The following is a 19258-nucleotide window of genomic DNA, read 5'->3' as shown; positions in this document are numbered from 1 at the left end:
GAGGCAAGAGTGCTACCAACTGAGCCAAGCGGACATCTTATACAGAACGTGTTCCCTTCCAGGCACCTGATGTAACGTAGGACGTTCAAAATAAACAGCAAAGGAAGGTTCCAGTAAAACAGTGGGAAATGTATCTCTTTTACATAAACATGGAAATGTCTAGAGTTTTGAGAGAGAGAGCGCTGTGGCATCTTGCAAAGGTACATCAGTGAAATCAGACTAAACAACTCTAACTAGGGCTTTGGTTCAAACATTTGTTTTTTCCTCAGGGAGATTTCAACACATTGTGAACATGACCTGACAAACGTCAAAAATTACCCTCTTGCACATTTTGTTTTGTTCCTCCCCCTCCCGCACTCCAAACTGGTATGGGTGCCAGGATACAAGTCCTTGGGCTATGCCATGGCAGCATGCTAGCCTAGAGTGAGATGGTCATAGGACTGGCTCACCCAGGCCAGGACATTTTACCTATGTGAGTGTCAGTGAAAGAAGGCACAAAAAGATCTGTCTTTCACCATGGTCATTTAACATATGTTCTCCCCTTTTCTCGGCAGTGTGCTAGGGTACAGTTCCAAGGTTACTGCAGCCCTTCAATAACTCACCCAAGTTGTCAGTCTTCATGTGCGAGCCTGAACAGAAAGAGCAGGCAGGCGACTAAACTGAGGGGGAGCTTCACAGCTGATCCCAATCCTGTCCCCAGTCCAGTCCCGCCCCTGTCACTCATTCTAGCAAGGCCATTGGACAATGAGCACGAACCTAGACATATTTTTCCTCTCCCATTCTGGTGATTCTTGAAGGTAATTGTAGCATCTCCAGTAATGCCCTCATTCCAGACCAAGAATCAAACCATGCCTCTGGCACAGCACCGCCCCAAGGGATACATTAGAAGCGCTTCTTATCTGTGTCCTTAGTTTGCCTTACAGGTTGCTGTCTTCTGCTGAGGAGGGTACAGATGCTAGGTCTCCATCAAGCTAGAAATTAGTCGATATCTCGTGGCACAAAAGAAATACATATCTGAGCAATTTTCCCACCCAATCATTGAGGGAAGTACCCTCAGGTAGTTACTTATCCTCGAGTAGCAACCTCGGAGCAGCAGTCTATTTTGCACCATATCCCAGCCCAACCATCCTATGAGTGAGGGTGAGGGTGCCCAATTAGTGTTGTATGTTGTCGCAGTTAGATGTTGTGGACTCACTGACTACATTTGTTTCAAGAAAAAACATCCCAAACTTGCATGTCATCGGATCTTTAACCGTTAGGATAACCATAGTAACTCATGCTCCATACCTGCAAGAAGGCTTAGTAAAGAAAGGTCGTTTGTAAACCTCTTCTGTTACATGGATGTCCTCTTCACAGCGAATACAAATGGCCTGAGGCTCATCCTTAAAGTGTTCTATGTCATTATAGACATAATTGATATTTCCATTCAACCGGGCAAAATTATAGAGCTGAAAATTGAAAGCAAAAATATATATAATTTTAATTTCTAATAACATGTGATTGCTGCGATATTCACTAGGCACAATCTCCATTTTGGTTACTATGGTAGCACTGTTAGTTTGGGTGCAATGGTATGCCCAAGTTCTCTGATGGCACCATTGGCACAAACACTGTTCCCATGTGCCAGTTATCATGCCCAGATTGAGCCGAGCGAGTTGATCGCAGCTGGTGCAGCAGTTGGGTTGGACAATTGGCCACACCATCCCTAAGGTACAAAAAAAATCAACTAGAATTCCCAGTGCTGACCACTATGTAGTGACACCTCCTGAAAAGGGTTGTCAGGTTGGGCTTAGCTGTGATGCTCCAACAGTCAACATTCACAGTATAGGCTTGCACATGAAGAATAATCAGTTGGATATGGCACTGGAGCCTATGAAACTCAGCAAGAGTCAACATCGAGAGGGTTTCAAGTAATGACACCATATTATCCTGGAATTCAAGTTTCACACATTTTTAAAATGTAACTTCACTGAGATCTCACATATGTGCCTAATTCCTTACATGCTATTATACTGCAATAATGGCCCAGAAATTTGGGTCTCCACGGGTGAGTACGCATGGGGTACTCACCCGTAGGCCCAATGGAAGTGCCGGATTCCTGCATGCACTGCACATGCGCGGGAAACCGGCACTTCCGTTCCCCTGAAAGAAGGGGTTGAGAGGTGGAACGCGTGCGCAGGAGAGGCAGCGCGTGCGCATCGAACTTACGTTTTTTTTGCAGGTTTCCCGGGAGGGTAAGTCTCCAGGAGTTACACTTTTAAAAAGCAGGCGCAAGGCCTGCTTTTTACAAGGCAAGTGGTGAATTAATTAAAATTAAAACATTTTTTCCACAAGTTTATTATTTTTAAATACTTTAAAGAAAGGTAAGTTTATTTTTAGCCCCGTTAGAAAATGTAATTAATTTTTTCAAAAATTTAAATTATTGTTTAAAATAGTTATTTCATGTAATTTATAGTTTATTTTAAAAATGTGATTTAAAAAAAAAATTATTTGAAGATTTAGTGATGTTTTGGGGCTTATAGTATTTATAGGTTTGACAGGTCTTCCTGTCAAACTTATGAATGGGCATTTCCCTACTACCATTGGCTCTCCATGGCCCACATGATCCCAGGGGACGCATCGAACTAACTGCGCCCCTGGGATACGCAAGCACTGCGCGCCAGCAGTTGGAGGAGGCCCAGGATCGGAATCCCACGCGGGCCTACAGCTCAACGGCTGGCGCGGTAGGTAAGTGCAGGTCGGGGGCTTGCACCCGCGGGACGCCCCCAACCCGAATTTCTGGGCCATTATCTTCCATGACTATACTTTTAACTTTTTATGAATATTTGGGGCTAGAAATTCACTATAGTCAAGGAATGGGTGGTATTAGGACACAAGATGGTCAACTAGCGCCAGGCGAAAATGCTCTAGACTGCACGCAAAATTCATCCTCACTGCTCAACAAAATAATTGGAGTCTAAAAACCCAAGCTCATTGGCGATACATTTAAAAGATGGACCAATATCGGGTGTCATCTAATCATAACTCATGATTGCCACAGGCTTTTTTCACTACTTAAAGGGGAGGTTCATTGATGCTGCAGCACCTCAGCATTGTTGGCTGTGCAGCTGCCTCAACAACCATAAGAGGAAGGACAAGGAGAAGTAGCACTTATTTACAAATCCTCATGGCAGATCGCTGCCCCAGGGAGAGCGCCTGCAGGTTTTCCCATGAAGCTTTGGAGGCATTGGTTTTAGAGAGAAGGCAGGCAGTCCTGTACCCACTATTATAAATCTCATCATCATAAAGAAACTACTCATGAAATAACACTGGACGGCCAGCTGGTGGCGCTGTCCAAGGAGTATAAATACTCGGGCGTGGGCCAGCTTGCCCAGGGACATTTTGTAAGACAGGAACTAGTGAAGTACAACTAGACCTCCATGTTCTGAAACAAGTTGATTAAAGCCTTGCTTTATGCTCAAACCAAGTGCGTAGTGAGTTTTATTACGTCACCCACCAACTGGCAGGAGGCCCTCGCCACAAATCTGCCACACTATGTGGAGGGAGGTGGCACACTACATCACGGACCGCCCATCCGGAAGCCCAATTGTCCGGCTGCCTTCTCCCTCCCTCCTGTTCCTAGTCTTCTTCCTCATCCTCCTCCCTCTGCACACATGTTCCCATCTTTCTCGCTGCCTATGCTCCATCCGCCGTAGATCCTGGAGGGCGAAGTAGCATGCCAGTACAGCCCCCATTAATCTTACCAAGTGTTGCAATTTGAATCTTTGAAGAATAAATGTAGCTACTTTGTACTTGCCACAAGACTCCTGATACAAAAGAACCTTGAAATTACATAATGAAACTGTTACAGTAGCTGAAACTAACAAAACGCGACTGAACCTGCACTAACATGATAGGTGTGAGTGATTACTGATGATCCCTTTAAATAATGTCCCTGCAGCTGGCTTCCTGGTGCTGCACGCCAGCTCTCCCTGTCAGTGTTTACTCCAGGCGGTGAGGTAAGTGGCTAAAAGCAATTTGGGAAATCGGGCGTTCAGTGAACGTTGCACACTCACTGATGTCACGATCTCCCTGGCATTGAGGTCCCCAGCGATAGCTGTTACCGGCAGCGCTACAGGGGGGTCCCGATTTGGCATGCGACGCTGGATTCGCCTCGCCCTGTCGGTACTGATCTCACTGCCACATTAGTGCCATCTACGGGCATTAACGGGCAGCGCTAAGGGGATGAATTTTTCTTCCTTGGTCTATTGCATGCAGGACAAGGAAGGAAAGAGCACACCAGCATTTATCTATCACCTCATCAACAACAACAGTAACTTGCATTTATATAGCATCTTAAACGTCATGAAACATCCCAAGGCACTTTACAGGAGCTCCATCAAACATAAAACTGACACCGAGCCAAAGGAGGAGATATTAGGACAGGTAACCAAACCCTTGGTCAAAGGGGTAGGTTTTAAGGAGTGTCTTAAAAGGAGGAAAGAGAGGTGGAGAGGTTTAGGGAGAGAATTCCAGATCTTAGGGCCTGGATGACTGAAGACATGGCCGACAATGGTGGTGTGAAGGAAGTGGGGCATGTACAAGAGACCAGATTTAGAGGAATGCAGAGTTCATCATGTCTCTCAAACATTTCAAAGCACTTCACATGCAGTGAAGATATTAGCTACAGTAAAATGTTCAGGATGAATACTATCCAAGTCTACCTCCTTCCTGATGGTCAGCTCTAGGTTTTCCACTTTCACATCTCTCCCTAGGTCGTGCAGGTTTTCGTGAAGATTTTCTTTGCTTCTGGGAGTGTATGGAATAAAGTCATTTTTCACATGCAAGAATACCACAGGCTCTTCACGAACACAGAAAAACAGAATTTCCTGCAAAGAAAAAGAACATTTAATAAAAAAGAAAGGCTTGCATTTCCATGGCGCCTTTCACGACTTCAGGATGTCCCAAAACTCTTTACAGCCAATGAAGTACTTTTGAAGTGCAGTGACTATTGTAATGCAGGAAACGCAGAGAATTTGTGCACAGCAAGCTCCCACAAGCAGCAATGTGATAATGACCAGATAATCTATTTTAGTGATGTAGGTTGAGGGATAAAGATTGGCCAGGACACTGGGGAGAACTTGCCTGCTCTTCTTCGAAATAGTGCTGTGGGATCTTTTACATCCACCTGAGAGAGCAGACGAGGCCTCAGTATGACGTAGGTCATCTTGTTTTTTGGCTGTCTGCCTTGACACCTGCAGTGGAGGGAGGAAGGGGTGGGACTACATTTACTCTCAGGTTGTGGGAAACACTGCATTTATTGCTCTTCCCAGTTGTTCTGAGGCTACTTCAGAGTGACATCAAGAGTCAACCATATTGTGGGATTGGGTGACATGCAGACCAGACTAGCTAGGAGTGGCAGGTTCTCTTCCATGGGATCAATGAACCAACTGTTTTTTTTCACAACAATTTGGCAGCTTTTCATGGTCATTTTTCTGGTGCTAGCCCACAAATGACTAGATTTACATAAGAACATAAGAAATAGGAGCAGGAGTAGGCCAATCGGCCCCTCGAGCCTGCTCCACCATTCAATAAGATCATGGCTGATCTGATCCTAACCTCAAATCTTCTATCACTCTGCATCCACCCGAACCCATGTGATCTCCCGGGAGAGGCGAAAAACCAGATAAAGACCCAATGGCCAATTTGGGAGAAAAAAATCTGGGAAATTCCTCTCCGACCCATCTAGGCGATCGAAATTCTTCCAGGAGATCACTCTGTCCCTATATTTTCTACAGTACTTACCTTCTGTAAAGGCGATCTCCACCCCAGCCAGGAACAGGAATAAAACCATCTCTTGATATCTAACACAGAATTAGAACACAGCAGGAGCAGAACCAGGCTACACGGCCCCTAGGCCCACTCCACTACCCACAGGGCCATGACCATTCCGAACCTAGACTCATGTCCAATTTCCTGCCCGCTCCCCGTAACCCTTAATTCCCTTTACTTCTAGGAAACTATCTATTTCTGTTTTAAATTTATTTAATGATGTAGCTTCCACAGCTTTCTGGGGCAGCAAATTCCACAAACCTACCACCCTCTGAGTGAAGAAGTTTCTCCTCATCTCAGTTTTGAAAGAGCAGCCCCTTATTTTAAGATTATGCCCCCTAGTTCTAGTTTCACCCATCATTGGGAACATCCTCACCGCATCCACCCGATCAAGCCCCTTCACAATCTTATATGTTTCAATAAGATCGCCTCTCATTCTTCTGAACTCCAATGAGTAGAGTCCCAATCTACTCAACCTCTCCTCATATGACCACCCCCTCATCCCCGGGATTAACCGAGTGAACCTTCTTTGTACTGACTCGAGAGCAAGTATGTCTTTTCTTAAGTATGGACACCAAAACTGTATGCAGTATTCCAGATGCGGTCTCACCAATACCTTGTACAACTGCAGCAATACCTCCCTGTTTTTATATTCCATCCCCCTAGCAATAAAAGCCAACATTCCATTGGCCTTCTTGATCACTTGCTGCACCTGCATACTAACTTTTTGAGTTTCGTGCACCAGGACCCCCAGATCCCTTTGTACTACAGTACTTTCCAGTTTCTTGCCATTAAGATAATAACTTGCTCTATGATTTTTCCTGCCAAAGTGCATAACCTCACACTTTCCAGTATTGTATTCCATCTGCCAAATCTCTGCCCACTTACTTAGCCTGTCTATGTCCCTTTGCAGGTTTTTTATGTCCTCCTCACTCACTACTTTCCGTCCCATCTTTGTATCATCTGCAAACTTTGATATGTTACACTCGGTCCCCTCCTCCAAATCGTTAATACAGATTGTAAAGAGTTGGGGACCCAGCACTGACCCCTGCGGAACACCACTAGTTACTGGTTGCCAATCTGAGAACGAACCATTTATCCCAACTCTCTGCTTTCTGTTAGAGAGCCAATCCTCCACCCACGCCAGAATATTACCCCCAATCCCGTGATTTTTTAATCTTGAGCAATAATCTTGTGTGGCACCTTGTCAAATGCCTTTTGGAAGTCTAAATACACTACGTCCACTGGTTCCCCTTTATCCACCCTGTATGTTACTTCCTCAAAAAACTCCAGCAAATTTGTCAAACATGACTTCCCCTTCATGAAACCATGCTGAGTTTGTCCTATTAAATTATGTTTATCCAAATGTCCCGTTACTGTCTCCTTAATAATGGACTCTAACATTTTACCAACCACAGATGTTAGGCTAACAGGTCTATAGTTTCCAGCCTTCTGCCTACTACCCTTTTTAAATAAGGGTGTTACATTAGCAGTTTTCCAATCTGCCGGGACCTTTGCTGAGTCCAGTGAGTTTTGGAAAATTATTACCAATGCATCCACAATCCCTACCGCTACTTCCCTCAAGACCCTAGGATGCAAGCCATCAGGTCCAGGGGATTTATCCGCCTTGAGTCCCATTATTTTACCAAGTACCACTTCCTTAGTGATTTTAATCGTATTTAGTTCCTCCCCCCCCTAGAGCCCCCTGTTTGTCCAGTGTTGGGATATTCTTAGTGTCCTCTACTGTAAAGACTGATACAAAATAATTGTTCAGTGTTTTTGCCATCTCCATGTTTCCCACCATTAATTTCCCAGTCTCATCCTCTAAGGGACCAACATTTACTTTAGCCACCCTTTTTCTTTTTATATAACTATAGAAACTTTTACTGTCTGTTTTTATATTTTTTGCTAAATTACTTTCATAATCTATCTTCCCTTTCTTAATCAATCTTTTAGTTATTTTTTGCTGTCTTTTAAAGACTTCCCAATCTTCCATCCTCCCACTAGATTTGGCTACCTTATATGCCCTTGTTTTTAGTCGGATACTATCCTTAATTACTTTACTTAGCCACGGATGGCTATCTTTTCTTTTACACCCTTTTTTCCTCAGTGGAATATATATTTTTTGGAAGTTGTAAAATAACTCCTTAAAATGTACACCACTGATCATGTACCGTCTTACCCTTTAATCTATTTCCCCAGTCCACTCTAATCAATTCCGCTCTCATACCTTCATAGTCTCCTTTATTCAAGCTCAGCACGCTTGTTTGAGATCCAACCTTCTCACCCTCTAATTGAATATGGAATTCAACCATGTTATGGTCACTCATTCCAAGGGGATCCTTTACTAGGACATTTTTAATTAATCCTGTCTCATTACACAGGACCAGGTCTAAGGTTGCTTGCTCCCTGGTCGGTTCAGTTACATACTGCTCAAGAAACCCATCCCTAATACACTCAATGAACTCATCCTCAAGGCTGCTCTGCCCAATTTGATTTGTCCAGTTAATATGATAATTAAAATCCCCCATAATTATAGCTGTTCCCTTATTACAAGCCTCAACTATTTCCTGATTAATACTCTGTCCAACAGAGTTGCAACTGTTCGGAGGCCTATAGACTACACCCACTAGTGTTTTTTTCCCCTTATTATTCCTTATCTCCACCCAAACTGTTTCACTATCCTTTTATCATTTATTGAGTTCAACTTCACAACTTGACATAGTGTGATTTGAACTCAGTGTTGTTCGTCTAATACCATAACCAGTAGGCTACTGTATCCTCAGGCGGCACCATAGACCATTCAAGTATGACTGTTCCCTCTGTTGTTTTGCCATGTCTCCACCCTCCACGCTCCCCCACTTCCTCTCAGCTGGGAGATCCCATCTCTGCTTGATATCTCACCACGTGACCCAGGGCATGACTTGAACCGGCTTCTGTCCCTCTGGCATTGAACACCGGCTAACACTCAGAACCAACTGCATCAGCAACAAGGCAGCAAATTAATACAGCAGGGTTCACTCTACAAGCAAGATTATAATCAAACACATTCAGCCCCTCAAGCCTGTTCTGCCAACAACAAAAAAGTAGGAACCAGACAAATGTTACAGTTCATGTTTGGTAACACATTCAATTAATGGAATATATGAATGCATCGTTATATCTACCAACAGTTATGCATTCTTTTCACGCTCCTATTGATAGGAAGACTGAGCTCAGCAGAGAATGAAGGATTCCTAAGGTTGCATCTCTAGTTGATACCTTAAGCTGTCAATCAAAGTTTAACAGGATAACACACCTATCTCTATCTGTTGCCTCAACATGGTTGGCTGCCAGATTTTGGTGAAAAGGAAGGAAAGAAACACCTTTCACATTCTCAGGATGTGCCAAAACTCTTCACAGCCAATGAAATACTTTTCAAGTGTAGTCACTGTTATAATGTAGGGAAGCACAGCAACCAATTCGCACATAGCAAGCTCCCACAAACAGCAATGAGATAAATGGGCAGATAATCTATTTTAGTGATGTTGGTTGAGGGATAACTGTTGACCAGGACACCAAAAAAACTTCCCTACTCTTCTCTGAATAGTACCATGGGATATTTCACACAACAGAGGGCAGACAGGGCCTCGGTTTTACATCTCATTTGAAAGGCAGCGCCTCTGACAGTGCAGCACTCCTTCAGCACTGCACTGAAGCGCCAGTCTAGGTTTTGTGCGCAAATCTCTAGAGTAGGGCTTGAACCCACAACCTTCTGACTCAGAGGGAAGAGTGATACCACTGACCCAAGGCTGACTCCTTGGTCCGCGTAGATTGGAGAACTGGGACTTGCGCCTCGCAAAGCTCCAAGTCAGCAGCAGAGCCTCATGATGCTGCCTTAAGGCTGTAATGATAGAGCAAATTTTACCAATGGTTTATCTCCTTTACATGAAAATAGTTCCTTCTGATATTTGATCTATTTCTTTTTCACTAGTTTATATTAATGTCCTCCGTTCTTACCATGTGGCCTAATGTTAACATTATACTCAGGATTTACCTTTAACAATAAGTTAATATTTTATATACTACAACAAGATCCCTCCTAACCTTTTGTTGGGCGGCATTGAATTCATAGGTCATTCAAATCTTTCACTTGGTCTACAATGAATCACATTTATCTCCTGTAGCCAGGCGAGAACAATTTGAGCATGTTCTTTTGGATGCCTTTTTTGTCAGTTGTCAAGTGTCAGTTTGGCTCAGTTGGTAGTACTCTCGGCTCGAAGTCAGAAGGTTGTGCATTTAAACCCTGGACTGGAGCACATTATCTAGGTTGACAGTTCAGTACCGAGGGAGTGCTGGACTGTTGAAGGTCCTGCCCTTCAGCCATTGAACTGATGCCCTGCCTCCAGGTTCCAGTAGATGTTAAGAATCTGCTGCACTGTTCAAAGAAGACACTTCTTGTATCCAGGTCAACATTCTTCTCTTAACCAACACTGCCAGAAGTAGAGTAACTGATCAAATGTCTCATTTGTGTTTAATCAGGCCTTGCTATGAGAAACATGGCTGCTGCAGTCATCTACATAGCATGGATGCACTTCAAAGTAATTCATTGAAGGTGAAGTGCTTTAGAATGTCATGAAAGACTTGATGAGGCACTATGGATGTGTTTTATTGGTGTTTTCCACAACAACCAGCCATAGATCCAGGGAAAAGTGCCCAGATCAAGAACCGAGATCAATCGACAGACGTGACTGTGGCCTAACCTCCGGCAAATAAATTACTGGGTTATCCACAGGGGTCAGTTTCAGGAGTGGGCCTACACCAGGGGTGTCCTTGCATCTTGCCTGGGGCAGGAAATCCCAGCAATTCTAGGGCTGGACAGGATTCACGTGAACTGCTCCCATCTAGCACCAGGCCAACAAAGTGAGTAGTGACAGAACTTGTCAGCCAATGAGTTGGAGGCGGGGTGGGACTTACGGCAGGACTCACAGCAAACAGTGTATTTACTCAGCAAAGGGCCTATTTAGAAAGATCTCTACGAACTACAGCAAACAGAACTCATGACCGAAACTACAGCAAAATCTCCTGATAAAAGCAGGATTATTTCTCCAGCAAAATGCAATGAGTGGAGGATAGTTACATACAAATTATGTGCGCAAAATCAATCCCAGTTATTTACAGCAGTGCGGTCTATAGGCGTGATTGACAGGGGAATTAGCCAATCATCTCCATTCTGGCCGGTACTTGTGGTGTCACGATATGCAGCCTTTTTAAAATTATAGAACTAACAGGAAGTACCAAAACCCCAGGGTACCACCGAGGTCAAAACGAGAGAAAAAAGATGACTAGGTAAATGGGGAAGCAGTGCTAAGCAATGTTCCCCCTAATTTCTTTTGGGTGCGTAGCCCCTTTAAGGGGCGGCGCGACCCAAAGCTTTACGCATGCTCAAAATTTCACATTCGAATAGCCAGTCCCAGGCTGCGCGGGACCGGCAGACAGCTGCATGGCTTAAAGGGAACGTTGGTGCCAAGGTGTCATTAAACTCGGGTTTTAAAAGGAAGGAGTTTCACAGTTTCGATATCCCAAAATGCAATGAGTTTGGGTAGGAGAGTTTGTGAGGAGTCATGATTTTAGCTCATTAGCCAAGATTATCCAACTGGTATTATTTTAACACTGGGGATAACCCCATTTGTTTTAAACTGGTTAATGTTGTAATAAGACCAAATGTCCTGGCTAGTCAATCATTTTAATACAGCTTCACCTTCAAATCTGCCGAGATAGTGCTAAGCAAAATAGGAACTGGCTCTGATAACCAATTCCTGTACAGAAGATGGTCACTTACTAAAATAACATAGGAAGTTCAATTTTTGGCAACAGCATTGAACAACTAGACAAAATTCTTGAATTGTGTGGAATTGGGTTTCCACACAACAGACTGAAAGATTCAAAGTGAAACAAAGCTGGGCACTGACCTCATAGCCTTCCTGCTGAAACACCTGGAGAACCTGTTTAAAACCGTTCAGACTGGGTTGTCCCATTCCAAACACTGGATAGCTCCCCTTGGCCTGCCGGAAGTTGGGCACTCCGTGGCTGCCGGTAGTGTTCAAGACATCTATCTTGTTGTAGATGTCACAAACCATAAAATATTTTCCCTGAAACACAATAAAAAGTTAAATTCTAGACGAATCCAAAGGCACACCGAGTAAGAGTGGCAGGACTCTGATATCATCATTTAAATAAACGACGGTGGTTAGAGATGGATCACCAGGAATTCCCTCAGACAGGGTCCCCGATCGGTCACCTTAACTTCGCCTAAAATCGGCAGAAACCCAGTCTCCACAGTTTGACTAACAACAACAACTTATATTTATATAGCGCCTTTAACATACTAAAATGTCCCAAGGTGCTTCACAGGCGCGTCATCAAACAAAATTTGACACCGAGCCACATAGAGATATTAAGAGGTAGGTTTTAAGGAGCGTCTTAAAGGAGGAGAGAGAGGTAGAGAGACGGAGAGGTTTAGGGAGGGAATTCCAGAGCTTGGGGCCTTGGCAGCTGAGGGCACGGCACCAATGGTGGAGCGATTATAATCGGGGATGTGCAAGAGGCCAGAATTGGAGAAGCGCAGAGATCTCGGAGGGCTGCAGGGCTGGAGGAGGTGACAGAGGTAGGGAGGGGCGAGGCCATAGAGGGATTTGAACACAAAGGTGAGAATTTTACAATCGAGGCGTTGCTGGTGCGGGAGCCAATCTCTGTCAGCAAGCATAGGGGCGATGGGTGAAATTGTTTGACTGCAAGATCCCCTGCCAAAGATTTTGCTTTATTAATCCCTTCAATTTAGGGCAACTTTGCAAACAAACAATTGACAACTACACAGAAAGATGGAAGCTAGAAGCTAAAAGATGGAACTATCGAATTGATGGAACATCTCCTTTTATTTTATTGAAAATACTGATAGTTGCAAACAATGTGTAAGGAGAATCTCTGCTTTACAGATATTGGAATAACTAAATACTTTTTCAAATAAAAAAATTCAATGCACGATTTCAAACATTAGTTTTCAAACCTTTACCCACCCATTGATAGGTCTTGGCTATCAGATCTTGGCTATCAGATCGGTTATTGTAACAACTGTTCCTGTCCGTCCCTCCACCCTTAAAGACTCTGGAGGGCACCCCAGCCGAGACTGATCTGGTTGACATTGGATGCCCAATGCGACGCATTTTTCAATAAGGTCACTGGATAATAATCAGGAGCAGGAAATCCATGTGTTCTAGCTGAGATCTGCAAACTCAGTACGCATTGAAGCGGAGACCTGCCTTGTCTGTATGACTCAGTGCCACACTGGGGCTGGGGCCGAGGGGTGAGGAAGAAAGGAGGGGAGGGGAGGAGGAAAGGAGGGAGGGGAGAGGATGAAAGGAGGGAGGGAAGAAGATGAAAGGATGGTGAAAAGAGAAGGAAAGGAGGGGGAGGAAAGGAAAGGAGGAAAGGGAGAGGAGGAAGGAGGTAAGGGGGAAAGGAGAAAAGGAGGGAGGGGAAAGGAGCAAAGGAGGGAGGGGAGAGGAGGAAAGGAGGGAGGGGAGAGGAGGAAAGGAGGGGAGGGGAGAGGAGGAAAGGAGGGAGGGAAGAGGAGGAAAGGAGGGGAGGGGAGGGGAGGAGGAAAGGAGGGAGGGGGAAGAGGATGAAAGGAGGGAGGGAAGAGGATGAAAGGAGGGAGGGAAGAGGATGAAAGGATGGTGAAAAGAAAAGGAAAGGAGGGGGAGAAAAGGAAGAGGAGGAAGGAGGTAAGGGGGAAAGGAGGAAAGGAGGGAGGGGAGAGGAGGAAAGAAAGGGGAAAAAGAGGGAGGGGAGGAGGAAAGGAGGAATTAAGCACAGATCAAACCCGTGACCCTCAGTTCTGGACAGTTCAGTTTAACACCGTGTGTTGCAGCTACTCACTGAGCTGTCAGGGTAGCCCAGAGAAACTCTTTAACATGCGCCCAAAGCCCACATCTGATGTGAAATTATAGATATAAATAATTTCATCCGAGAACACAATATCTGAAGATAATTGCAGATGAGGAAGGCCATTTGGCCCATCTTAATTCATCCATCCTGTCATGCCCAATTGTTTCTTAAATTATTCCAGGATTATTGCCTCCACCGCTCTAGCTAGAAATTTATTTCACAAGTTAATCACTCTCTGTACAAAGAAGGATTTCCTGATATCAGTCCTAAAATTTTTTATTTTTATTTTTTACTAGTTTATACCTGTGTCCCCTAGTCCTCGTCCAACAGTTTAATTTCATATATATTATATAGTAATATTCTGGGTTAACTTTTCGTATACCGTTAACTATCTCATACACCCCCATACAATAACCTCAGTCCCCTCCTTCAAGTCAAGCTTGCTTTTATACTGCACAATATACAGGAAACTTTTTTTCATCCGGCACGGACGGGACCGACGTGGTGCCGGTTCATCAAAAATTCCGGATAACCGAACGCTATAGTAAAAGATACGGAGCTGAGAGCTCCGTATAAAGCAACAAACCCTGGCTTCAGAACAATGGGCACAAGTTGCAAGCATCTCTGTAGCTTAGCAACAGCTGCAGCCACACCCTTGCACAGCAACAGATGGCGGAAGGCAAGTAATAAAAAAGTTACCTGAACCTACTCCTGAATTTTGCTGGTTATCCGAGATTTCCGGTTATTTAGGTGCCGGTAAATCGAAAGTTTCCTGTACTGTCAGAGTTTGCCACACTGGCGCAGACTTGCACTCAAGATGAGGGGACATAATCTTAAAATTAGAGCTAGGACATTAAGGAGCGAAATTAGGAAGCACTTTTTCCACTCAGAAATCCGGAATTCTCTCTCCCAAAAGGCTGTTGGGGAGGGGGGGGGTGGGGTCAGCTGGAGCTTTCAAGACCGAGATTGATCGATTTTTGTTGGGTAAGGGTATCAAGGGATATGGAGCTAAGGTGGGCAAATAGAGTTGAGGTACAGACCAGCCGTGATCTAATTGAAAGGTGGAGTAGGCCCAAGGGACTGAATAGCCTACTCCTGTTCCAGTGTATGATGAGTGCACTAAAAGGAATTTTAATTGCCTCGGGGTTCTTTCATTTGAGAGACAAGAACCTTTTTACTGTAATATAACAATATTCTTAACAAGGACAACCACTGGGAACTTTCTGTCAACAAGCTGAATCAGCGATAGTCTACACTGGGGCCTGGGAATGTGTCTCTTAAGGTGCACAGGACTGCAACCCCACTCGCTTTTCTTTTTGCGCATGAGGTTTCAGTCATGCTGTTGCCCTGAGAAGTGCCACAGATTGTACACAATCCAATCACTAATACACAGGAGGGTGAGCCAGCGCAGCCCGTTACTGTTGACAGTTTATCACCAGATGTTGCTTCAAATCGCTGTGACGCTGGAGTTTAAATGTTGCGAAAGGACTCAGTGACGGAGCGTGTAAATATGCAAACACTCAACTTGGACTCTAGCCTTAAATAGGCATTGCCTCCATAGGAAGGGGGGAGGAGGAACAACAAGGAAACAAACGAGAAAATGTTCACAAACGTGTGAAGCAATGGTGAAAATCCCATCCGATGCATCACTCGCAGGTAACGTCATTGTGACAAAACTGTTGCTGTTCATTCGCTCACCAAAACAAAGAATAAATTTCCAGCCACCTAGCCCATGAAGACAGTGCCCCTTTAAATAGCACTGGCTGACAGTAGCCAAGCAACATACTATTCTTGCATGCATGTATTACACACATTAACATGGCAATATGATCAGAAACCGATTGCACTGCATTCAGGTAGAGGTTGAGATGAAGAGAATTTTTTTACACAGCGAGTTGTGATCTGGAATGCGCTGCCTGAAAGGGTGGTGGAAGCAGATTCAATAGTAACTTTCAAAAAGGAATTGGATACAAAAGGAAAAATTTGCAGGGCAATGGGGAAAGAACGAGCAACTGGGACTAACGGAGCCAGCACAGGCACGATGGGCCAAATGGCCTCCTTCTGTGCTGTAAGATACTATAAAATCTTGGCAAAGGATGAAACAATGTGCGGTAAATGGAAAGTGTTGCTCTTTTTGGGGATTTTGTGCAAATTCCTTCGATATTCCCTCCCTCCCTTCCCCACACCATGCACACATTAGCACCTCCTGCCCCTGCTCTCCCGTTTTCTGTTCTATTGAAGACCCGGGGTAGAAAATGATCCTAGGCAGTAGCAGACAACAGGCAGTGTAGCACTGGCTGCCCGTTATACGCCCCGCCCGATATTGAAGGCAATGGAACTGAATATCACGCGGGATGTATAATGGGCTGCCGATGCGATACCGCCCATGTCAAATTTCTACCCCACTGATTCATTCTGGGCACAGAGGTGCCAGCAGCCATTCAGTACTTCCCGTCAAGTGGGTGTTGTTTATGTCTGAACCCAAACAGAGAAGCCGAGATTTTCTGATCAGTTTTATTTTAACACTTGTGGGAACTTGTTTAAAATAACGTCGATCAGAACATCTAGGCTCAAGTCTCCGCAGCTATTTTACCACTTGGGCATCACAGCTGATCCCAATTTAGCTCTTGCTCGTTGTCTACAGAAAGAAAAAGAGAGAGAAAGAGACAGAAAGAAAGGCCTGGGTTTAACGTCTCATCTGAAAGACGACACCTCCGACAGTGCGGCACTCCCTCAGTACTGCACTGAAATGTCAGGCCTAGATTTTGTGCTCAAGTCCCTGGAGTGGGACTGGAACCCACAACCTTCTGACTCAGAGGTGAGGGTGCTACCCACTGAGCCAAGGCTGAATAGTGAAGTTGTAGGCTCGTAGTGGGGTGCAGTTATATAGCCATGAGAATTCCTCCGGTACCTAACCTCACCCCAGCAGCAGTTCTTCACTTGTGAGCCAACGTGCTGGATGCTGGCAGACTTTTCATCCATATTAGGCATCATAGGATAGTGATCACTAGTGCTAACCCAGCAATGATTAACCAGTTGTAGACTTCCTACTACATATAAAAAAAGTAAAGGATAGTTAAAGGATGGGTGGGACCAATTAGGGACAAAAAAGGAAATCTTGTGGAGGCAGAGGGCTTGACTGAGGTATTGAATGAGTACTTTGCATCGGTCTTCATAAAAGAAGAGGATGAAGTTAATGTCGCAGTAGAGGAGGGGGAAGTAGAGATAGGATTAAAAATAGAGAGAAAGGAGGTGCTAAATAGGTTGGCATCATTCAAAATTAACAAGTCACCCAGTCCAGATGGGCTGCATCCTAGGTTGCTGAGGGAAGCTAGGGTGGAGATAGCAGAAGCTTGGACCACAATCCTTCAAATCAGTAGAGTATTAGAGGATTACAAATATTACACCCTTGTTCAAAAAAGGGGAGAGGGATAAACCTGGTAACTACGGGCCAATTAATCTGACGTCAATGTTGGGAAAACTATTAGAGACCATTGTCAAGGACCAAATTAATTCTTGCTTGGAGAAGCATGGGTTAATAAGAGACAGCCAACACAGATTTGTTAAAGATAAATCGTGTCTGACTAACCTGATTGAGTTCTTTGATGAAGTAACAGAGAGGGTTGATGAAGGTAGTTCAGTAGATGTTGTGTATATGGACTTTCAAAAGGCATTTGATAAAGTACCACATAACAGACTTATTCGGAAAATAGAAGAACATAGTATTAAAGAGGCGATGGTAACTTGGGTACGTAATTCGCTAAGGGATAGGAGACAGAGAGTAAACAGATGTTTTTCTGACTGGAGAGAAGTATGCCGTGGGGTCCCGCAGGGGTTGGTATTAGGATTATAAATGACCTGGACATGGGTATAAGGAGTACAATTTTGAAGTTTACGATATATACAAAACTTGGCCATGTAGTAAATAGTGAGCAGGATAGTAGTGGACTTCAGGAGGACAGACTGGTGAAATGAGCAGACACATGGCAAATGCAATTTAATACGGATAAGTGTGAAGTGATGCACTTTGGGAGGAACAACACGGAGAGGCAGTATAATCTAACTGGTGACTATTTTGAGGGGGGTGCAAATGCAGAGGGACCTGGGGCGGAGGGGGGGGTTCATATTCACAAATCTTTGACGGTGGCAGGGCAAGTTGATAAGGTGGTTAAGAAAGTGTATGGGATACTTGGCTTTGTAAATAGGGGCATTGAATAAAAAACAAGGAAGTCAGGCTAAACCCTTTACAAATCTCTGGTTAGGCCTCAGCTGGAGTATTGTGTACGTACAATTCTGGACACCACTCTTTAGAAAGGATGTCAAAGCCTTGGCGAGGGCACTGAGGAGCTTTACCAGGATAATACCACGGATGAGGGACTTCAGTTATGTGGAAAGTTGGAGAAGCTGGGATTGTTCTCCTTAGAGCAGAGAAGGTTAAGGGGAAACCTAATAGAGGCATTCAAAATCAAGAGGGGTTTTGATATAGCAAGCAGGAAGAAACTATTTCCTTTGGCAAGTGGGTCAGTAACCAGAGGTTTAAAATAATTGGCAAAAGAACTAGAGGGGAAACGAGGAGAAATGTTTCCACACAGAGGGTTAAGATCTGGAAAACACTACCTGAATGGGTGGTGCAATCAGATTCCATAGGAACTTTCAAAAGGCAACAGAACATGTATTTGAAGAGGAATAATTTGCAGAGTTATAGGGAAAAGGCTGGGGTGTGGAACTAAATTGAAGAGTTCTCTCAAAGAACTGGCAGAGGCACAACGGGCCGAATGGCCTCCTTCTGTGCTGTAAGATTCTACAATACTGCTGCTGCCCAGCTGAAACCATCTGGCTCAGCACAGATAGTCATAGAAGATAGGATAGGAGCAGGAGTAGGCCATTCGGCCCCTCGAGCCTGCTCCGCCATTCAAGGAGATCATGGCTGATCATCAAAATCGATTAAACTTGGGATCTTCCTAATCCACACCAAGCACTGGTTAACCCGGCTGGAGACTGGGGGGAAGCCCACCACAACATCTGCAGTTGCCCCTTACACCACATATCCTGAGACATCTTTTTACTTACACTCTTGTCTTACCTGAACAAGATAGTGTTCCGGCAAGTTATCAGGAAATTCTCCCGATAGTATAATTCGCTTTGAACAAATCATCGTGAATCTGAAACTCTTCCTCAGTTATACCTGAAATAAATAGAAAAGAATTCAGCTGACTAGCAGCATTCCATCGACACATGGATACACTAGACGCAGCCATGAGCATTCCTTGATCTCTCTGATATCTTGTATCCAAGCTTGGTGTTACCTAGCACCTAGTCACTTCCTGATTTACCTTGTCTTCTATTTTAGTCTTTTCAATCTGTTGGTCTGCACTATGATCTTTGTGCCTTTGCCTCGGTTTGTTCTCCTGCTTTAAACTGCAAGTCAAGACCATTTTCTCCCCCAAATCTGCACACCTCACCTCTTGTCCTCTCATGCCAGCTGTTCTTCATGCTACTGGCTATCAATAGAATTATACTG

At 44.4% G+C, this 19258-nt stretch overlaps 1 protein-coding gene across 2 annotated transcripts in view; it reads right to left on the bottom strand.

Annotated features, from left to right (window-relative positions):
- LOC147098519 (paladin-like) overlaps positions 1-18929 on the bottom strand; it is a 214348-nt gene extending 195419 nt beyond the window's left edge. The window contains exons 1-4 of one of the 2 annotated variants that reach the window (XM_085970316.1): positions 18821-18929; positions 11763-11942; positions 4704-4868; positions 1288-1448 (exon numbers count right to left, since the gene is read on the bottom strand). In XM_085970316.1, the coding sequence (XP_085826442.1) occupies positions 1288-1448; positions 4704-4868; positions 11763-11942; positions 18821-18892 (578 nt within the window). In that variant the 5' untranslated portion in view covers positions 18893-18929. Of the gene's footprint in view, positions 1-1287; positions 1449-4703; positions 4869-11762; positions 11943-18820 lie in introns of those variants that run through there. The other variant, XM_085970315.1, reaches the window with a different exon arrangement.
- Between the last annotated feature and the right edge of the window lie 329 nt (positions 18930-19258).

The sequence above is a fragment of the Somniosus microcephalus genome, chromosome 29, assembly GCF_052327205.1.
Source record: "Somniosus microcephalus isolate GS21.2 chromosome 29, FLI_Smic_1.0, whole genome shotgun sequence".
Taxonomy (NCBI): Eukaryota; Metazoa; Chordata; class Chondrichthyes; order Squaliformes; family Somniosidae; genus Somniosus; species Somniosus microcephalus.
The sequence above is the reverse complement of the archived record's forward strand: the minus strand, read 5'-3'. Positions and strand labels throughout refer to the sequence as shown.